This window comes from Asparagus officinalis, chromosome 6 (assembly GCF_001876935.1).
Source record: "Asparagus officinalis chromosome 6, Aspof.V1, whole genome shotgun sequence".
NCBI lineage: Eukaryota > Viridiplantae > Streptophyta > Magnoliopsida > Asparagales > Asparagaceae > Asparagus > Asparagus officinalis.
In genome coordinates this window covers 11628555-11642599 of record NC_033799.1, presented here as the reverse complement: position 1 = coordinate 11642599, position 14045 = coordinate 11628555, and the positions used below count along the sequence as shown (strand labels likewise).

General features: G+C 33.3%; 2 protein-coding genes across 3 annotated transcripts; one reads left to right on the top strand and one right to left on the bottom strand.

Moving 5' to 3' along the window:
- LOC109844210 (uncharacterized protein C24H6.02c) lies at positions 2627-5310 on the top strand. 2 transcript variants are annotated; one of them, XM_020413176.1, is made up of 4 exons: positions 2627-2802; positions 2917-2983; positions 4012-4140; positions 4658-5310. In XM_020413176.1, the coding sequence occupies exons 1-4, from the start codon at positions 2636-2638 to the stop codon at positions 4766-4768; spliced, it is 474 nt and encodes a 157-aa protein (XP_020268765.1). In that variant the 5' UTR covers positions 2627-2635; the 3' UTR covers positions 4769-5310. The 2 variants fall into 2 exon arrangements, with proteins under 2 accessions (XP_020268765.1, XP_020268764.1); XM_020413175.1 differs by having other exon boundaries at positions 2630-2802; positions 2896-2983.
- LOC109844209 (acetyl-CoA acetyltransferase, cytosolic 1-like) lies at positions 5957-13325 on the bottom strand. The gene is made up of 15 exons (XM_020413174.1): positions 13278-13325; positions 12634-12695; positions 11855-11953; positions 11596-11769; positions 11405-11510; positions 8921-9059; positions 8614-8691; positions 8476-8541; positions 8281-8366; positions 8041-8140; positions 7367-7477; positions 7223-7264; positions 6990-7076; positions 6541-6626; positions 5957-6100 (listed from the first exon to the last, which is right to left on the bottom strand). Exons 2-15 carry the CDS (start codon positions 12659-12661, stop codon positions 6067-6069), a joined length of 1236 nt encoding a protein of 411 aa, XP_020268763.1. The 5' UTR covers positions 12662-12695; positions 13278-13325; the 3' UTR covers positions 5957-6066.

The following is a 14045-nucleotide window of genomic DNA, read 5'->3' as shown; positions in this document are numbered from 1 at the left end:
TTTATCAACTACATTGCATCAGATTTTGGATGCAATGTGATAAATAAACAATAATGAGTATTTTCACTAATAATTTACCTGCTTTTAATCTCAAAAGAGAAGAGAGTTGTGGTATTAATGTTTGAGCGTTGGTTTGGGTTTTAAGTTTTTAGTATTTGGGCTTTTATTGTTTGGATGCATACAATCTAATTGTTGAAGAAGGTCTATATATAGATTGCTTACTTGAAATGGTTAAATCTAAATGGGCTGCTTAGACTTTGTGGTCATACTAGGGCTGGCCTGCTAGGGCGCAAATTGTACTGTGGGGACAAATTTGAATATTATCAAGCGCTCAAGGATATTTCTAAGGGGGTTATTGGTTGGTGTAATATTGGGGTAAGTGGGATAATTTTTAAGATTTTATTTTATCGTATTATTTATTAGGACAATGGTATTAGGATTTTACTTTAATGTGTTATTCATTAAGACAATGAGATCAGGATAATTACCCATACTTTTCCTAAAATTATTCTATTTATATACAAATTTTTTATCGCAACCTCCAAAAATTATGTCATTTTTAACTTTGGGACAATCACGAGGAAAGTGGGATAATTTTAAAGCACTAATTTATTAAATATCTAATATATGTTAATTATATTATAATATTTAATATATCTTAATTATACTATATTATAAAATTTTATTATAACATAAGATAATAAAATATTATATAATATTATCTAATATATCATTATTATATATCATTATTACATATTGATAATAATATTTCATATATTATAATATGAATTTATTTTATTTAATTTATATTTTATTAGTTAGAATAAAAATATTATTATAGTATTTTTATGTTATATAATATTGTATTATAATATAGTGTTTATATATTTAATATAATAATATATTAATTATATTATAATATAATTTACTATTTTCTATAATATTTTATTATATTAATTAATAGTCTTAAATATATTGTCAATATTATGGTAGTTATAATATTAAATAATATTTTATTACTATAATAAAAATTATAATAATATACTATATATTAAAGTATGATAATATATATAATTAATGTAATATAATATATCATTTAATAATATTTTTTAATAAATAATATTAAAGTTATTAATAGTATATTACGGTTATTATAAATATTATATTTTAATAACGAGTCATGTCATCAATTATTCTATTTAAATTATAGTAATTATCATAAAATAAAATATTATATTATATTTTTAATAATAATATAATATTTTAAATAATATTATATTAAATTAAACAAATTATTCTAATATTTGATTAAATATTATATTATCAAAATATTATATTACATATATTGTTTGTATACTATATCAATTATTATGTAATATATCATATTATTATAATATATTATGTTATACTATTTGACATAATATATTACATTATTTTATATATATTATATTATATTAATTAATAATATTAAATATAGTTATAACTAGTTAGTAATTATAATATAATATATTATATTTTAGTATAAAGTAAAATAATATTTTATATTATAATAACATATCAAATAATATACTAAACCAATTAGGTTAATTAATTTAGACCTAATTGATAGACAAACATTGTACTTTAATAAGGTGTCATATCATCAATTATCCCAAATAAATTATCAAATTAAAGCTTTAAATTGTTTTATTATCCTAAATTATCCCACTTTACACCACTCAAAATATCTGAAAGGGATAAAATTGTTTCATTGGAATAATTATCCCACTTAGCCCCAACTTGTCTTAACCAATAACACCCCCTTATGGGTGCCCCCGCTAGAGCACTATGTCAATCCGCCCCTGCTTCCACAAAGTTCTACCGAGAGTTATCTCCTCCACTAAGTAAATCATTGCCATATTCTTATGGACTGCTGCTAATCAACTTGCATTAGATTTACATGTAGTCATCTTTTCTCCGTTGATAATTCCTCATTAATTATAATCTTCTCACTTCTCTGAATTGGCACATTCCTTGACCCCCATTGTACGAGACAAGACAAATCTCAATCATAGCCTCTCATTTTTCTCCTTAACAAGAGCAACTTCTAACTTCATACAAATGACTTTGTTTCCACTTGAAAGTTGAGCAAAAAAATTATAGACTCCTAATTAAATTTCAAATGCAAATTAAATGAATTTCTACTTTCAAGCATTTTCCTGCCTTTCTCAAAACTAAATCGAAGAGTACAGAAAAACACTTAATATGAAATCTAAAATGAAAGGATTTATAGAAAATAACCAAAAATCTACGAACAAAAATTTATGAGATCAATAGGGTGACACTTTTTGTTTTCCACAAATTTTTATTCCCAGCCATTTTCTAATCCTTATTGAACATTAAAAACCGGACTCAAAATATAATTGGGAAACTAAATTAAAAAAAACAAAAATGTAAAATTGAGCTTAAACCGAATCACTAGAGTTTCTGAAAAATAACCCAACATTTTGAAAAGGAGAACTTAATTGTAAGTTAAGTTTTATAACTAGAGGGTAATCTTTTTGTAAATATCCAAAACGTGATAACAGGTCGGCTTTGGTAATCGGATATCAACCGCACCAACTACCCACCCGATCTGTTCTTATTCTCCCCTCTCATGAGTGAGAGAGAGAGAGAGAGAGAGATGGCATTAGCAGCAAATAACGTCCATGGATTCTTCTCTCCGAGCTTCTTTTGCGCAAACCCCCCCAAACAAACTCGTATTACCTCCCCCTTTCCTTCTATTTCTCTCCCCGTTCCCTCAAAGCCACCCTCCTTTTGCAGGTCAACCCTCCTCTTTTTTCGTTTTTGCACTTCCACCCCCTTCTCAATTCTTTTCGATTGACACAGTATTATTATTATTGTTATTTACCTCAGGTTGCTGATTTCCACTCGCAGAGGGAAGCCCAGAATCATCAGCTGCTCTAATGGCAAGAATTTTGGGGGAGACAGCTCTTCATCCAAGGTTCAATTTTTTTTATTACTTATTTACTTTCTTTTACATGTTAATCGCAGCCTACTATTTTTGATGGGTTGGAAGTTTGGATGGATTTGAGGAGAATTCTATGCAAAAGAAGTGATCTTGAGAAGAGATGAGGGTTTGTTAGGGTGAATCTTCTTTGAAGCAATTTGGCAAACACATAAAAGGCACTGTTAGTTGATGAAGTTGATTCTAGTCTGTGAAGTTGCTTTGTTGCAAAAATAAACAATGCTTTAGATTAGGCGAAAAGGTTTCGAATTCCCTTGAAAGATTCAGACTTATTAGATGATTCACTTAAGGGGGATTATTGGTTGAGGATTGTTGATTAGAACTAGAACGATCATCTACAATTTTTTGATTCTAGAATCGGAGTAGGAACTTTACCGAACATGCCTCTGTTTTGCGTTACATGTGGAGTTTTTGTGACAGAAGCACATTTTAAACCTATCATTTGAGAATGTTGTTAGCCTTCCTTCTCCATTATAAACTTTTGTTTTTAGTCCCAGTAGTAATTAACCTAGCCATCGAAACTCTGTAGACTCTTTTAGGGCCTAGGTAATTTTGAGGATTGTTCCTTTGGTTGCATGAGCTTCACCTGCATGACCGGAGATTTTGTGGTAGAGGTTTGTCAAGCTTTCTTGACACTTAGTTATCCACCGCGAAAGATCCCATCTTGATATTTTGATTGAGTAAGAGGTGATGACGGTGAATACCTTTCCATTTTGATACATCTCAGGCGAAGATTTGGGCTGAAAACTTCGTGGTGTGTCTTCTACAATGGATACTGCAATCGACTAGGGATTTATCAAAAAAGAATAACCGCTTTTAATTTTCACTAATTTGAAAACAATCAAATCCTTGTCATGTTTAATGCGAAATCAGTTCTTCTGATAAATTTGGGGCATTCCTTTCTTCGTGATCTTTCGAGTGTTCCTTTTGGTTTGAATTGACATCGTTCCAAATTTTTTTTCTTTAATCAGCGAGACTGACTTTTACTCTTGGACTCTTAAAAGGAATCATCCTTTGATTTAAAGCTTCCACGAAGAAGTTTGCTCGTACAATTTACGTGCAATGCATGTGGGGAAAGAACAGAACGCACCATAAACAGAGTAGCATACGAACGGGGTACTGTCTTTGTACAGGTATACAATACAATCCCTTTTGCATCTGTAGTTATTCTTCTGGACAATCTTCTTCAACTGATAATACTTACTATTTTTTAAGTATACGCGCGCATGAATAATTTTGAGTGTTGAATCAAGTCACATTTTTTTTTTGCATCGAGTGATCCTTGGTCGGGAGTGACCCTTTTCTCAGAGTAACACAGAGTTCGAATCCTGCCTGAGGCTGCCTTAGTTACATCAAGTTAATTTGCCTTAATTAAATGTTGCATATCTCCAATAAAAACTATTAATGACAATGATAACTATGAATAACATTTTTCAATTCAACAATTATGTTTAGCTGTTTTCTAATCTGGCTAATTTTACAAATGCACTTGAAAATTTGTTCGCATAAAATTCTCAGAAAAATCACTGACTATTTTTTTGTCTCGCGAACATAACCAATGCATCCTAAAATTATTCACGTAAGAATGTTAAAATTCATCTTATGCGCCTGAAATTTGGTTCTTGGAGATTGATATCATCATTCTAACAGTGTGCAGGTTGTTTGGCAAATCACAAACTGGTTGACAACCTTGGACTTGTGGTTGAGTATGATCTTCGAAAGGAAATGGATGCGGATATAAATGGTACTCACCAAGCTTGATGGCAAGTTCTCTAATCAGAAATTTTCAGGCTTTATGATCAGAGTCAGCATGTGAGATTAGAATCCAGATCCAGTAAACTAATTGGTTTCGAGCTTGGATTCCAGTGAAGTCTGAATTTTCTTGTCATATTGAGTTTGATCCAGTATCTGTTATCAGGTCTCATATTGTACGTTCATATGTACTGTTCCTGTCATGAAAATGACCTTCTGTAACAGGAAGCAGAACATAAGTTTGAAGGCGAATTATCGAAATTTCAAGTAGCCTGTTCATGATTACGCCTTGTGATATTTGTTGTTCATCCCTGATACAAATAAGATCTAGTTGCAAACTCATTGACAGAAGGTAACTCATTCTACATATGGCAATTAAACTATTTGTAACTACAAGGAAGAAGCCATATTCTCCATCTTCTACATTGTTTTGCTAATTTGTCAATTATCAAAGGGCTCGGATTTGCAAATCTCATAACAAGTGTGATGACAAACAAGAACACAAGTTCACCTTGTACTTTGTTTTACAAATTCATCAAGTATTTTCCTTATATTTTCTGCACCTTCCTTATATTTTCTGGCTGTAGATTGAGCTATGGGTACAATAGTTCACAAAATTGCATGTATCAAAATTTGAACTTTCAGATTTCTTGCTTGGTACCAAAGATGTTATCATATGCTATTTTCTGCTCTACGCACAATTGCAAGCATTCTTTTTCAAGTTCCTGCAGAGTAACAATATGTACTAACTCGAAATAAATAATTTTTCGTTGCGTACAAATACATATGAAATATATTTTACAATTTAATTAGTTTGCTAATTACTTTATTCAACTCAATTGTTACTGACATGTCCTGTTGAACTCAACCATCTGGTAGACCTTCAACTTTCAATATTATTAAAAACACATATATTTAAAGTGAATAAAATTCAAAAACCATCATAAATTATCTTCCATTAAAGAAAAATACTATATGGAATCTAAGGTCTTATGTAAGAAAGAGTGTCTTACCCAGGATTTTGAAATGGCTTCCATTCATAGTAACCACAGATGGTTCATCGATCTGGTTGTTGATTATATTAAGTTTTAGTAACTATTTTCTTGTGGTTTAAATGTCTGAAAATATTGACATGCATCAAAATTATCCATTCAAATTTCCCTCGATACCCACATTTCTCAACCAGAAACAAGTGCATCATAAGAAAGGAGGATTGGTCTATTAAGTGAAGAGTAGCTAACATGGTACTTGCATTTGAACCTTTGCATATTGTACATATTATTACAACACACAGCTCAAGCTCAATTTCATAGCATTGACCGCTCAAATCCGGTATGAGGCCTGCACATACAAATAACCCAACCCTCAAATCGTGTAATATAATGGTAGCACGAAGATGTTTAAGGGATCCTTCGAGAATTAAAGCAACCCAGCTTGAGAAAATGTTCATTAAAATACAATATACTTGCAAGTTACCATCACTTGAGAGGAAAAAAAAAATTATGCTATGTGCAACTTAATATGATGCATATAAACAAGGATTCCTTGTCATATCATCTTCAGGAAGAAAAAAAAAACTTGAGATGATTCTGTTGAATTTCTAAGAGAGCAAATTAACGAATATCAGAAAATGTGAAGTCTTTATAACTCTAAAATAAAGACGGCATCATAAGCATCGGGCAGGTCAAAGGTAAATGACAATGAACTGCTGTTCCCTGAAAACTTCTAGAAAAGAATTGTACTGATCAGAAACTATTACAAAATCGAACTCAAATGCTTACATGAGCTCTAAAGCAAGTGCAGAAGCCCCTCCCCCGCCATTGCAAACTGCAGCAATCCCATATTTTCCATTTCTGTTTCTAAGAACCTGCCAAAACATAAAGTGCAGCATCAGAACTAAAATGATAATAGTTGACACCGTATCTAATAGTCTTTTATTAAAAACTTGCTTCTCCTTTTCCTATGACAATCTAATATCAAAAAATACTTCCTTTTCTAAATAGATACATAACTAGAGTATTACTCTTACTGAATTTGACAGATATCATGAAATCTATAAAAATGTCCTCAACGTTTAAATTAATAAAGACAAAAATGGAAGAAAACAAACACCTCTTACCGACAAAAGTAAATATACATGCCAAATTAAAAAAAAAATGACTATCTGGTATATACTCCTAATAAAGGGTAACTGGAAATTTACTGAGCTAATAAAATATCCATAATATACCCCTAATAATGTGACAAGTATGCGAGCTCCACTGCAACCAAGAGGATGTCCCAAAGATACAGCTCCACCATGCACATTAAGCTTCTCCTGCAGGCAAAAAAATGGAAGGATGTATTCAGAGCGAGGGTTTCAAGTAAACACTCAATGAAGCAAACATTATAAGTTACTATGGTTCCAAAGTAAAGTGTCTTTTGGAAGAGAATAAAGATCCAAAAGTCAGTTTGGTAGCTTACAGGAGGAATCTTGAGAAGCTTCTGATTAGCTAGAGCCACCACCTGCAACCAATATGTGAATTAAAGCATCCAGCCAAAGAATATGATATACCAAGAAAGTAAATTCTCATAACTAGCATGAGAAATGGACAGCAGGAAACATACAGAGAACGCTTCATTTATCTCATAATAATCAATTTGAGAAGCCTCCAAACCGGCATTTGATATAGCTTTTGGTATTGAAAGTGCCGGAGCTGTTGTAAACAGCTCAGGTGCCTGCAGGATAAATTCAAATTGCCGATACAAATTCAAATTGCCATTACACACTTTCAACTTTCCACTGGATTGATGATAATAATGACGGCATAGAGCTATGAGAGTGGCCTGAATAAAAGGACAGGTACATAGAACACCAAACACACCTGATATAAATCGAAGGCTTAGGTTGAGGTTCTGTGTATTTTGTTTTTTAGCATAACCATTGGATAAACCACATTGATTAGTTTACTACATTTGCCACTAAACGTACAGCCATCAAATCTAAATTAGATGAATATAAAGTGGGTTGAAAAATATGGACTATGGAGTAATGATATTGATGAGCCCATGTGCAATACCCATGCTCGAGTAGCGGTGGAAAAAAAAATTGTGTATGTGGGCACTCTTTTGCTCGAAATACACTAAGGAGTCCTTAATCTCCTACTACTCAAGTTTAGTAAGTTCCTAGTTTCTAGTAAATGGCATCTATATAGATAAAAGAAATTTAAAAACCTAGATTGCACGTCATCTGAGACAACTAAAATAGCATGATTGAAATCCTCTTCGAAAAATGTTAACACCTGTGCTGCATCTGCATATCCTGTGATCTTCGCAATCACCTGCAATCCTAGTTCTTTAGCCTTTTCTCCACTCACTAATACCAGTGCTGCAGCACCATCACTGTGACCAAAACAGTTGGGAGTAAGAAAACAGAAATTATATCACAAATAATTATACATAAAACAGTAACTAATCAACAGACAAATTACACATTATTTTTATTCTAAAAAATCAAACATGGTAAGAGAATGCAAGTAAACCTTATGCTGGAGGCATTGCCAGCTGTAACAGAACCGCCATTCTCCTTAAAACTGGGGCGGAGCTTCCTTAGCTTTGTAGGGTCGAACTAACCACGACAGAAGATTACAGATTAGTACATGAAAAAAAATTTATTCAGTGATAGTAGTAGAGAATTCCCTTTATAAGAGGGGATATCAATATCCAAGAGAAACTACCTTTTCCAGACTTTCATCATTATCGACAAGTACTGGAGGCTTTCCTCTGCCAGCAGAAACTTCTACCTGCACTTGGCAAATCCATGGAAATTAAACTATTAATCAAGTTTATATTATCATACAAGTTATAAAGCATACCGGTACTATTTCCCATGCAAAGGCACCAGCATTTCGAGCAGCTAAGCCACGCTCATTGCTTTGAATGGCATATGCATCCTAGAGAAAACAATGGAGATGTTTGACTTGAGGTATACATTTCAATACATGACCTCTACATGCTCCAGGTATTAGTATAATGCAACCATTTGTCTGCAATATTGTTATATATTTAAATCACATACATTGCGGGTAATTGTGGGTACTAAATCAGGCACAAGGAGCAAAATTAAATACTCAAGCTGCTTGGGATAAACATTGCACTATAAAGCATGCACATAAATGACACCTGTTCTTCTCTAGGAATTAAGTGTTGATCTGCACATAATTCAGCACACATTCCCATGGAAAAATCATTATATACATCCCATAGACCATCTTTAAGCATCCCGTCAATAAGTGAATCATGTCCAAATCGAGATCCTTTCCTGCGTGATTTCATATATTACAAACAATAAGTGCAGTACCTAGCATACCATCACCAGGAGTTTTATAACTATCTCCGAAGGTCTAAAAGAAATCTGCACCAATGAAGACTAAACTACAGCTTGATATCATAAATTCCAAAACTATACTGCATAGTGTTGTAGAGGGGAAAAAACACAATTAAAGAGCAGCACAATTACTGAACTAGAGTCAAGACAAAAATAGCTGAGAAAGAAAATTAACCAGTTCTTCAAGGTGGCAAACATATAAATAATATTATTCCATGTCCTAGTATGGACACAAATAGCAAGTTCTAGTTAGGAATTAACCCTTCAGAAACTTTAACATGTACCATGCACAAATATGGTCAGGTGCAGCCTGTTAAATAAAAGAACTCATATCCCTAGAATTTGAAGTTTTGAGGCCATATACATCTGAGAATGATGGCGTGCATAGCGTCATTATTGTGTAAAAGAGAGCACAAATGTCTACAAAACTGCAATGAACAGCATTACGTGTTTTTTGTCTTCACCACAAACTCTTCCTTGCAATTATACATACCAAAAAACTAGAAACTCAATCTCAATGCTTCAAACCATGACAAAGATAAGAAAATGCACACACCAAGACCATACCACCAACTCCTGATTGCCACCCATCAAACATATTTCTCCTTTTAAGGGGTCCACAAGAGGTGAGAATAGGGCTTATCTTCTCATTGCAATAAGAATTACATAATACATTCTTGCAAGACCAACACTTATTCCTGTTGAAATGATATCCCTTGTGAAGAGAGGGAGGGAAAATGGGGTTTTGACAATCTAGAAGGTGAAATATAGATATCACATTTCTATTTTAAACCTCATCTTCTCCGTAGTTATGGTTTGCAAGATTTGCGAGGCTGGTATCCATCTCGAAAAATTTGAATGACACAAAATGTATGTTTATTTGCCTACCTTCACTAAATCAGGGCTCATTCTCACCATTACCGATGGAAATAAAGTGAGTGGCAGATTTACCAGGAGAGGGTCAATTTAAGGACACAAGGCATGACAAATATGACTGACCTCTCGGATTGCTTGGTTGCTGTCCCTGGAACCAAGTTTTTGGGATTTTAATCACTTCAGGTTACAGACGGACAGAAGAGGGTGGCAGCTCCAAAGGGTCATAGGACGTCATTGTTTGGTTTATTGCAAATTTTATCCATAATGTTGCAGTTTGCACACACACACACACACACACACACACACACACACAAAGGAACATATAATTTGTCATCGGTTGTTTCACTGCAAGTAGTCTTTTTGCAGCTACAGGTGCAAAGGGGTCTTTCTCACAGAAAACAGCTTGCAGCCAATTAGAGGGAAGTTGTACTTGCAAAAAAGGCTCCTTTTTTAAAACAATTATAGCTGTGGAAAGGTTACAGTTTCACAGATACGACTTTTTACAAACTACAAGTGATTTATGATGAACCACACAGTCCAATGTGAGACTAAGACAATTGATAGACTAATCTGTGACAAAATACCAATACAACCTGTCGAGCATATGCTACAAGTGGTAGCCATCAACACCAAACATGAGGAATTTGGGGCAACCACGAAACCAAGAAGCAGAGACAATAATTGCTTAACAAACACTTGACTAAAATTTACAAATAGAAGCCTCAGATAAAAAGGGTAAGTACCAAACTGCAATTTTGTTGTGAACCTACCTGGGAATGAATATAATAAAGATCTCCTTAGTAAAATTCACATGTAGAAGCCTCAAATAAAAAGGGTAAATACCAAACTGCAATTTTGTCATGAACCTACCTGGGAATGAATATAAGAAAAATCAATGCAGATGGATTTTTTAGGCTTGACAAGGACATGAACTAGAGAATATACGTTGGAGCATGTGCAACAATGATATGCATAGAGGCTACACCTTAGTGGTCCCTATTTGGTTGGAGCCTGTTGCAACACTGATATGCGTGGACCAATTCGAACAAGGTGGATGGAGAAAAGCTTGACCAAGTGCAATATGAGTTGAAGAATGGAGTCTAATTCTAGAGGACAAATATTTCTTAGCCTGACATCTGAGCTAAGTACAAAGACGTTGCATGATTTCCACTACCTATGCAAAGGGATAACTCTAGCTACCACTAAATCATTTAGAGGTCGCGGCAACCTTTGTGGATTTTATAGCAAGTAAGTTTCTTTGCAAAAGACAATAGTTAGTACACTACTATAGTGGCAATAAAGTTCTCTGAAATAAAGTTCCTTGCTTGACCAGCATCGAAAGAAATCCTCAACCTCAAGTATTGTAAAATAAAACATTCCTTTTTCCGTGGTGAAGTACATACCTTGCTTCTGCCAAGTATTTAGGGGCATTTGACATGCTTTCCATGCCACCAGCCACGACAATATCATTGATACCCAGCTGGATACTTTGTGCAGCAAACATGGTAGCTGTAAATGGGCATGGTACATGTCACAAATATAACTTATCAAGTAAACATTCAACAATAATTTCTCTAGAGAAGTCTTCTCATACCCTTCATCCCTGATGCACAAACTTTGTTAATTGTGGTGCAGATGACTGAGTTAGGTATTCCAGCACCTAAAGCAGCCTGCCTGGCAGGAGCCTGCCCCAAATTGGCACTCAAAACATTTCCAAAAAAGACTTCTTGTACAAGTGTCGGATCGATATTTGCCCTTCTCAGAGCACCTGAACAATTTAATAACATCAAAGTAATGTCAGTATGCAATAATGGAGAGAAGGATATTAAAGTGATGAGAAGGATGATCCTTACACTGAATTGCAATAGAGCCAAGTTTTGTGGCAGGTAAAGATGACAGTGCACCAAGAAAACCGCCTATAGGTGTACGAGCAACACCAACAACACATACATCTGCAAGAAAATTTATTCCATAAAAATATTAAGGTGAAAGGCTCATTTGCAATAATGAAACATAAGTAGATGGTGCACACAACATAGTAAACATATAAATTGCTTTCTATAAACTTCTAAAGACTCCAAGATCCAGCTGGTTTAAGTGCATAATTTACATGGTTATATTATAGGCGATAACCCAGTTGCTCAAGTGGATAAGTGATCTTGATCTTAATAGACATTAACAAGAAACTGTAATTACATAAACCCTTCAACTAATCTTAACAAGTGATAATGATGAATGAACACCACTCTTGGACTTGAACCAAGTACTTCCTGCAATCACTCTTAAATTCATTAATTCACTTAGGAGCATTGACTCTATTAATGTTAAAGATTCAAGTATATCATATTCTTAATGTATGTGACAACTATCGAAACTCTAGTGAACGCATAATATACATCAAAGTATGAAGAAAATCACTACTTGCTATTACAATATAGAAGCCTCTTACTTAAACGGTTTAAAGCCTTTAACTAGACATAGATTAAAAGTCCAATCAATTTACTACGCAACAATTTAGTTAATTTAGATAATTATTAAAAAAATGCATCCATACATAATTTCAAGCATAAACTAAAATTTTACTCTAGCAGCTTATACAGGAAACTTTTTCATGATGAAATAAAGCATTTACCTCTTGGTTTCAAGTCACCGTGGGCCATTGCTCCCGTAATCTATACAAACATCACAGAGTACCTACACTCAGAAAATAAAGGAGAAAACAACATAAATTTATATAAAAAAACAATTGAAATTTTCTAGCTAAATAAAAAAACATCTTTTCATGTACCCAAAGTTTATCCAAACTTTATCTCACCCAGCCACTCCCAAAGATACCATACTGAATTAGGTTTAAACCCAAGTTCTGTAATAAATCAGTTTCATGCATAGAGTGATTAGGGGAAATAAATTATAGCACTAAAAATATAGCAAATTAGACTAGACGAAACTATAACAAACACAGAAACGGGGTCTGAAAATAATTCAATATGGAATTTTGGGTTTAAGAATAATTTTCAAAGTGGGTAGGTTTAAATATAAATGAGGGTAACTCCTAAAAATAAAGGAAAAACCCACCAAAAAGGTGCCCTTTAAAATAGAGAATCAGTAATCGGCAGCTCAAATTGGACGAAAGAGCCCCAAATTGACAACTAAAATTATTTGAAAACTATACAAAAAATGAAAATTTTGATATCAAAGCTTTGAACCGGATCAAGAAAATTAGAGATTTTGGGATAAAATTTCTAGGGTTTCGTAACGAGAAGAGAGCTAACAAACCTTTGCTCTGATCCGGATCAGCTCAGCGAGTGAGCAAGAGAAGGACGAAACCTCGCAATTATAAGCTGCATGACGGTTTTTTAACATTTAAACCCCTCATATTTTTATATATTGTCGTTAACTGGTTTTATTAAAATGATTTTGCTAAAAGCCGGCGTTGAGACTACCCGTGTGGCGTGCCAGGTGTTTAGTGTTTTGCGGAGACTGCGGCAGCTTTTATTTTTATCCATTTTCCTAAAAAATCAAGAAATAGAAATGAAAATCAAGATAACTCAAAAAATACAATTTTATCCATTTTCATCCCTAAAACTCACTCACAACATCTAATAAAATATTATTTTTATCCAACAACTCATCCATCACATCTAATAAAATGTTATTTTTATCCAACAACGCATCCACTACATCTAATAAAATATTATTTTCATCCATAACATCACTCAACTCATCTCATCTCATCATTTCAAATCACTCACATCATCCAATAAGATGGTGACAACTCATCTCATCTCGTCAACATTTCATTTCCACCAATTTCCTCCCAAAATGCTAGGAAAATAATTTTCTTAAGTGTGGGTCACATCATCCAATAATATAATGACAATTCATCTCATCTCATCTATTTTCTTATTTTTTAGAATGAACCAAACAAAAGAAAACAACCTATTACAAGAAATATGTTTCTTATAATTCATTTCCTTATTTTTTTCGCCAATCAAATAACATCAAAACAATTTTTCTTAAAAAATCACTCACATCATCCTATAA